This window comes from Poecilia mexicana, unplaced genomic scaffold, assembly GCF_051168715.1.
Source record: "Poecilia mexicana isolate PSO_F unplaced genomic scaffold, ASM5116871v1 scaffold_6, whole genome shotgun sequence".
In the NCBI taxonomy this organism is placed as follows: domain Eukaryota; kingdom Metazoa; phylum Chordata; class Actinopteri; order Cyprinodontiformes; family Poeciliidae; genus Poecilia; species Poecilia mexicana.
Window position 1 is genome coordinate 8,886,471 of NW_028263375.1, and position 8,472 is coordinate 8,894,942.

Consider the following 8,472-nt stretch of genomic DNA (forward strand, 5'->3'; position numbering starts at 1 on the left):
AACAGAGTCCAGGTGGACCCAGAAGGCAGGTACAGATGGTAAAATTTATGGCACATGGACTCTTCAGTCGAACAGACAGTCGAGTGAACTGGGAGGAATGGGTTAGGCCAAAGCAATCCCAGGTTGTTTCAGTAGCTTCATCTCTATTCTCTTTAAGTCAGGTGTGTTTCAAGTACAGTGACACCATGGTCACCAAACCAGGTATTACTTCATTTGGTAGAACATGCAGGTGCCAGCTGCAGCTGGAAAATTAAATCTGCCTCTTTATAAAACTCTCTTCTGAGCACAGGGAATCTGATGCAGACTACATGTTGCAGGACAACTTTACTTGCATTTAAGGCACTAAAATGGGGTTGAAAAGGCTGTATGAAGATCATAAGACAGAGCTCATCCCTCTGGGAGTGTTGCAAATCCTTCTCCTCTCGTAAACTTAAAAATGCACTAAAAGTAGATTATTCTAATTTACTAAAATGCATGTGCAACTCACAATCATTTGCATCCAACAGTCCATTCATCTCTAAAATCAGCCTTCGAGTTTGTCTAAATTATCCTCAGAAAAAGGAAGAAATAAAGCAATCTATGTATTTATTTTACCCTATATACTGTATTCTTCTCATAACTTGATGTATCAGTTATTATGCAGAAATCGTCTCAAAGAAAAACCTTGCTTGTATGTGTTTTGTTATTTTACCAGGTTGTAAGCCCTTTTTTCCCCAGGCAATATACATGCATAAAAAAAATACATCATACACACAAGTTACAATACGCAATATACCTTTTCACATATGTACACAAAAGAAGGGACCTCACAATACAAGCATAAATTCAAACTATTATAAGATTATCTTATATATTGATGCATTTTAGTATTTTATAGTTGTGTTTAAATGTCCAAAAGTCACTGGCAGAGGAACCATAGGATGCGTTTAAAAGAACGCATCCTACATTATTCATCAACCAAATTTAAAAAACATTATTTTTTTCACCACTACAAACACATATTCAAAGTACCGACAGAGTTCGGCAAGATCTGGTCATATTCGGTCATATTTTATATGACCACAGCATATAAAATAAAAGATCTTGCCGAACTCTGTCGCAGTCATAATAAAGAAGCCAATTCAACTTGCTCTTCCTATGTTTGACCACCAGATGCCGCCAAAGAAATAACAACCCTAGAGCTTGATAGCCGTTCAGCACAAACTATTGTTTTCCTGGTATCATGACGTATGTCCGTATTATGGAAGAAGTATGCTGCTTTTTTCAACTTAACGTCTATTATTCATCGTTAATTTATATAATTTATTATTATTATTATTATTATTATTATTATTATTATTATTATTATTATTATTATTATTATTATTATGTTGAAAATGTTTCAGAATGAGCGGTTTCAGATGTCATTCGCTCTAATGTGTACTGTACCTTTAAGACTCGTTTCCAGGGAGAGCGGGATTCAAAATTTGGCTCCGCCTCCAAGTTCCTGTCATCGCGGAAACAGAAATTGATCATTAGCCAAACCAAAATGGGGGCAGCTCTCGATACACCAGCGAGGTGCCTTCTCTGCGATGTTATGACCCAAAATCCCGTCACCCTGAAATGCAACCACCGGTTCTGCCGAAGATGTATTGGAGACTTGTGGAGCGTTAGCCCGTCCGGACCGTTCCACTGTCCTGAGTCCAGGTGTAAAGTTGTATACCAGACCCTTCCGTTTGATAAGAGTTTCATACGGTCGCCTACACCGAGTCGACAGCCACCTCCACGGAGCACCGCAGGTAAACCGGATACGTCTTTGACCGGTAACTGGACAATACGCACATAAAGTAACCTAATATTTACAATATTAGGTTTACAGGTAACTAGAAGAAGCTAACCTAGCTAACGTTGGATGTCTTCCGGTCATAGAATGCTATTAACCAAGGTTTAAGGACTGCCAAAACATTCTTATTACCAGCTTATAGCGCAGCATTCCTCCGCAGCTTAACATTAAAAAGCTAAATGCGGTTCTGTTCGTGTTGACTGGAGATCCTGACCAGAAGAAACAAACAAATCGAAGCATTTCTATGTGAAAAGGTGCTTCATAGTTTAATTATAATTTATAGTTTAATTTCCCTTTGGGATTGATAAAGTATTTTTTATTTGAATTTGAATTTGGAAGAAAAAACCCTAAAATTGCATGGTGTAAATTTGAATAATAATTTAAAAAAAACTAACCATGTCGGGGGAAGTGAGATTACTGAAAATAGTAAAATCCTTCACATCGCTTTTCAAATTTTTTGGAAGATTAAATTAAATCTGTGCTAATCAATCTGTTGATCAATCAATTAACACAGATTGATCTTTATTTGCAATAGCATGAACTGAGTCTGAAAGTGGTAGAAAAGTTCAACTTTTGACTTCAATGATTCAGTTCGAACGAAAATCCCGTATTGATTTTTTTGCTTGGTAAATAATTACAGGCACAAGAACTCTGAAGAATTGCAACATCGGTTTGTGACCTTGAACTCAACCATACTTAGATTATGCATCAGATAAATAATCCAAAGCTCACTAGAAGTCCACCAATGAGTGGTTCAAAGGACTTGGGGATGGCCTACTCAAAGTCAGGCCTTTGATCAGGAGGCTGTCTCATGACCTAGAATGCAATAAATCAATCAGTCAAATTTTATTTGTGTAGCACAGTGGACTCCAACCTGCACCCCTTTTCAGAATATTTATTCTGGATAAAAAAGTGAAACATTTTAATTGCTATCATAACTACTAGCGCAAATTCACTCATCATTTGCAAAATTGTGCATAAACTTCCCATGTTCACCAGTCATCGTAACTTATTTTTTTGCAAATCTGATTTTTTTTTTGGACCAATCTCTGCAACTCGGCTGAATTTTGACCAATCCTTGTGTTAATTCAGCCTCCTCCTCATCATTGTTGTCCTGCTTGCTTTGTGTTTGGTGCAGCGACATCATCCAGTCAAAGCGAACAAAGTACGTCAGCGTCGGACTCGAGAAGACCCACGCTGACCAGCCGGCTCCTTGGGAAGAGGAAGGCCACCACGCCCGTTTCAGAGGAACATGTGGCAAAGCGAACCGCTGTGGAGTCTACCAATGACCGGTCCAGAACTGCTGAGACTCCCACCGTCTCCTTCTCAGATCAACCTGAAGATCCAGCTGATGTGGAGACGTCCACACAACCAATCAACCCAGAACCCACACCGTCTGCGAGTGGTGACGGCAAATCCCTCACCGAGAACTCTGACAGGAAGCCAGCCGAAAGTGATTGGTCTCAAAAGTCAGCGGATGATTCCGACAGCTCCAGTGAAGTAGATCTCTGCGACGCTCCTCTTACTGCAACCCCCAGGAAAGACGCGACAGGAATTCCCACATCACCAAAGAAACCCGCCTCTCCTGGAAGCGCTGAAGCCTGTCCTGAGAGTTTGAGTCCAGGGAACAAATCAGCTCCAGTCAGCAAGACGCCTCTGATGTCCACTTCTGCCTCCTCCAACCGTTTGGGCCTCTTCCTCAGACCAGAGAGGTCAAACAGCAGCCCGGTCCCGTGTCATTACTGCCCTAAAACGGGGCACCAGCAGGCTGTGAAGACCTGCCTGGTGTGTGGGGCGTCCATGTGTAAGGAGCACCTCCGTCCTCACCTGGAGTCGCCCGTCTTCCAGAACCACACGCTGGTTTCCCCCATGGAGGACATTTCCCTCTGGAGGTGCCAGGAGCACCAGGAGATCAACCGGATCTACTGCAGGCAGTGCGCGGCGTGCGTGTGCACCGTGTGCACCGTGATCGGCTCGCACCGCGACCACGCCTGCATCAGCATCAGGGAGGCGGAGAAGGAGCTCAGGGTGAGAAAAATGCATCTTTTACCCATGTTCTCCAGAACAAGGTGCTCAAGGTTTCCCCCAGAAAACCTGCTAAACCCGGTGGTTGGTGCCAGGACAGTCATTCATCCAGCGGCCCGTCGTGTTGTTGAGTTAAAAAAATGTGTAAAGTTGGCAGATAATTTGAAAATATCATTATGTTATTGAAAGATTGAAGATTAACACCTGAACACCAACTATAAAGTCTTAAAACATGCAAACATTTTCAAAAGACTTAAATAAATAAGCAATGCTAAGCCTGGTGGGGGTATAAATAAGGCCTGGTGGCCCGCCAGGCTTATAACGCACTGAGGGAAACGAGATGATTGCTGTCATGAACTCTTGGTTGGTGTTTTTTATGTTTGCTGTGATTTTTCCAGGCAAACCTGAAAGAAGAAATCAAACAGCTGCAGGAGGCTGAACAGCAAGTGAAGAACAGAGTGACTGCACTCACAGAGAAGAAAGAGACTTTCACAGTAAGAGAAAACTAATTTTACTAATTTATCCTTCGCGTAAAGATCTTAATATTCTTTCAGCAGTTTAAACCAAACTGTAGTCCGTTTGCTTTGTCTGGCTAAAATTCCTGAATCCATTTGTTTAATAAACTATTTAAATTAATACACTTAGGTCTATCTGCTGCTCTTTATGAGACCAATCCTTGAAAATGCTTCAATTTCACGTTATTAAAATTGGGAGAATTTATTTTTTGTAAAATTAGTGTTTTGTTCTCAGACCAGAGTGTACGAGACATTTCAAAACATAAAATCTTGTAATATTTTAGTTTACTTTGTTGCTCCTGTAGAATGCATAATAATAATGACAGCAATAAATTATGTCATATAATGGTGGAAAAAATTGAAAACTTGCCTAGAAAATGCTTGAAAAGTGCTTTAATTGTACAAACCCTGTGAAATAATTGCAGCTAGTGTAATTCTTCCACTCTGGTCGTCTGATTGTACTGCGCAGTAACATCCTGACGCTGCTCTCCTTTCGCCTCCAGGCAGTTCTGACCGAAGCGCTGGACGGGGTGAAGCAGCAGTACGGCGCCATCAGAGAGGCGTTGGACCAGGAGGAGCAGACGGCTCTCCGCTGTGTGAAGGAGGAGGAGAGCCGGGTCCTGGGCGGTCTGGAGAAGAAGCTCTGCCTGCTTCAGGGCTCGCTGCAGTCCATCCAAAATGGCCTCCACGTCCTGGAGGGTCTGGCCGACGCCAGGGCCGACACGCGCGTCCAGGACCAGGCGTTCATAATGGTCAGCTGGAGCTCTCTCCGTTAGATATACAGCCACTTTATTATAGAGTAAAACAGAAATATCTTCTTCTTCTCCACTTTTCAGGAGTACAGCAGGATTTCTCAGCTGTAAGTAATTTAACTTCTGCTTTTTCTTGCATTTTAATGGAGATCATTTTGATCTCTTAATTTTTCCCAGAGCTTTAAGTACAATCTGTGTGATATTGCATGCATTTGCAAAAACGCTCCTTCTTCTTAGTTAAACGTCCAAACAGTGTGATTATAAAACTTGTTTTTCCTTGAACTCATCAAACACCGGTATTCATCTTTATTTGTTTGGGAGCCATGAATCCAGTAGTTTGACTCTGACTCTGCTCTTCCTCTCCAGCACCAGTGAGGTGGGGAACTGTGCCGGTCAGTTTGCGCCTCCGGAGGAAGTGGACCGCGGCCGACTGAGCTGCCTGCAGAGGTGGACGGAGAAACGTCTGGACGCCGTGGTCATCACCATGCCGGGGAAAGACCGAGACCTCTACAGGCTGCTGTGTAAGAAACGCTTCACGCCACATCCTCCATGCTCGTCATTTCAGCTCAGGAAGCAGCACTGAGTCAGTTAATCATGATGAATAGATTACTAATTGTACCAAAAACTCCTCAAGCGGCATAAGTTTCAGTATAAAAGAAAATCACCTATTAAGCACCTTTTATTAATCAGCTAATCCAAAAATAGTCAACAAATGTTAGTAAACTAGTCATTATCGCATAAATTAAAATGAGTTTGATCATTTCTGTTATGATGGTTAATATTTTATAGCACATTTATAACAGCCTCAGCTGGCCAAAGTGCTTCACAACATCACAGACAGATGAATGATAAAACACAAATAAAAATGTAGTTTGATAACAGAGCGTCTTCTCCCTGCGTCCAGACGGCACCGTTCCTGCCCTGGACGCGGACACGGCTCATCCCAAGCTGCAGCTGTCCGAAGCCAACAGGAAGGTGGCGTACAGCGAATCCCCGCAGGCCTACGCCGACCACCAGGCGCGCTTCAGCTCCTTCCCACAAGTCCTGGCGTCTTCCCCGCTGCAGGGCGGCCGCTGGTACTGGGAGGTGTCGGTGTCGGTGGACGACGGGCGCTGGAAGGTGGGCCTGAGCACGGCTCAGATCGAAAGGAAGGGCCAGAAGGACGGCTCCCGTCTGGGCTGCAACAGCTACTCCTGGTGCCTGGCCTGCGACAAGAGGAAGCTGGAAGCTCTGCACAACAAGGAGACGGCCGCGGTGAGGGCCGACGGCCTGCAGCGGCTGGGAGTGTTCCTGGACTTCGAGGAGGGCAGCCTGTCGTTCTTTGATGCGACACCAGGGGGCAGTCTTGCTTTATTGCATTCTTACAAGCACAGCTTTTGTGAGCCTCTGTACCCGGCTCTCTCCGTGTCCAAAACCCACCTGACCGTCTGTGACCTGTTCCACTCATAAACCTGTTTAAACTTTTACATTTCTGACAGCCTGTGCCTTCTTTCCATGAAAATACTTGATACCGTTAGGTTTGTTTTTATATTCTGCTGAGCCTGAAACATTCTTAGATGATTTAACACTGGAACTGTATCACGGTAATAGAGTTTATGTAATATTCCCACTAATGATAAAGTTTTTTAAAGATTTTAAATGAAAGGCAAGCTAAAAATAATTTGTTTTCCTTCTTCTTCATGCTGAGCTCCTGTGGAATAAAACGCCCATTTCAAACACAAAGCCTCGCCCTCATTCCTTCACATTTCAAACAGAAACACAGGTGTGGGTGGCGTGCTTCCCTGGAGCGGGAGCTAACTTTGAAACCCCCGCAGCCTCGCAGCGCCACCGACAACAAACGCCGCCTCCAGCTGAAACTCCTCAGACCGTCGCAGATCTGAACACATGAAATTGTCCTTTTCCTTGAAGTATGTGGGTCATTTACTCGGGCTTCTGCTTCGTCATTCAGTAGAGTAAGACTGTTTACCTCGCCTGCTTACTGCCTTCCTATGCAATTCCACTGGAGGCTTTTTTTCTTTCAGTCGACTTTAATCTCACTTCACTGCTCTCCTCTGGGTTTTCTCCCATTGACACAGATTGCTCTGGTAGCATCTGAACCGGGCCAATCAGCAAGTTGAAGAAGCGAAAGATGACGTTGATTTTATTTTATTTTTTTAATCTAAAACTACAATTCTACAACTTAGAATTGTAGTTTTAGCAACGGCAGCAGAAGTGAACAAAGCAGATTCCAAATATTGAATTAACACTAAAGCTGCAACTTTTATCCCAAAAAATGTTTTTTGCATGCCACTGGAAAAATTTTTTCTCTGATTTTACTTTTTATATGTATGTTTGAGTAAAATGAACATTGCTTTTTTATTCTATGAACTAATGTCAACATGTCTCTGAAATTTAGTATTAGCAGAAAATGAGAAATGGTTCAACATAACAAAAAAGATACAGTTCTTTCAGACCTGAAATAATGCAAAGAAAACAAGTTTATGTTCATTTAGAATCAACAAAACTAATGTTTTAACTCAGGAAGAGTTCAGAAATCAATCCGTGGTGGAATAACCATCGGGTTTTCAACGGGGTTCAGTGCAGCGGGCTCTTAGATTTTTCCAGAGCTCTATTTGTTGAAACTGTCACCATGTTGTGATGGTGCAATATGTGAAAAGATGAAGCTAACCTACCTTCTCCTTGAGCTAGTTGCGGAAAAACATTAGCAATTGGGTAAAATTTAAAACCTACACATCATTTTTATTTTTTTTTTTTACCAAGCTAAATTTACCAGAACTCCTCCTGGATGTTTGGTCCAGATCCAGAAAGCCTCTTATCTGTGAGCAGCTGCTTCTGGATCACTGAGTCCAAACCTATTGCAGTAATAGAGTTGAAAAGGACTTCATGAAGAGTCACCACGGGTCTCAGGTGAATGGAGCCTGGTAAATCGTAACCACCGGCGACTAATCACCCCAAAATGACTCCTCTTGATAGACTTGTATTTGGTATAATTTCAGTTCCTCACACTCCATTCAACCCTGACAATAATTTCACACATGGAGCCACCAGATCCAAAGGTAATCACGAACCTTTTGCTTTCTGTTCCCCCCGCCTCCCTTCATCAGCTGGCACACGAAGCAGGAGGCAAGACATGTCTGAGAGGAGGAAGGCGGGGGGCTTTAACTCAGAGTTAATTAAATTCTGCTCTTCCTTCTCATCCTGCGGCTCTCAAAATCAGACAGGCTCTCACAAGCTTTTTTTTTTCTTAGCTGTGACGGAAACAGGAGGAACAAGTCCAAGATGATGTTCCCTCTCTGCTGATCAGTGAAGCATCACTAAATGAAAAGACAAGATCTTCATTAGAGGTCCCATGAGCCTC

The 8,472-nt window shown here is 42.9% G+C and overlaps 1 protein-coding gene across 1 annotated transcript; it reads left to right on the forward strand.

Moving 5' to 3' along the window:
• The first annotated feature begins 1,478 nt into the window (after positions 1 to 1,478).
• LOC106915860 (tripartite motif-containing protein 14) lies at positions 1,479 to 6,836 on the forward strand. Its single transcript, XM_014983793.2, has 7 exons — positions 1,479 to 1,778; positions 2,961 to 3,850; positions 4,246 to 4,341; positions 4,866 to 5,114; positions 5,199 to 5,221; positions 5,481 to 5,635; positions 6,019 to 6,836. The coding sequence occupies exons 1-7, from the start codon at positions 1,529 to 1,531 to the stop codon at positions 6,561 to 6,563; spliced, it is 2,208 nt and encodes a 735-aa protein (XP_014839279.1). The 5' UTR covers positions 1,479 to 1,528; the 3' UTR covers positions 6,564 to 6,836.
• The last annotated feature ends 1,636 nt before the right edge of the window (positions 6,837 to 8,472 follow it).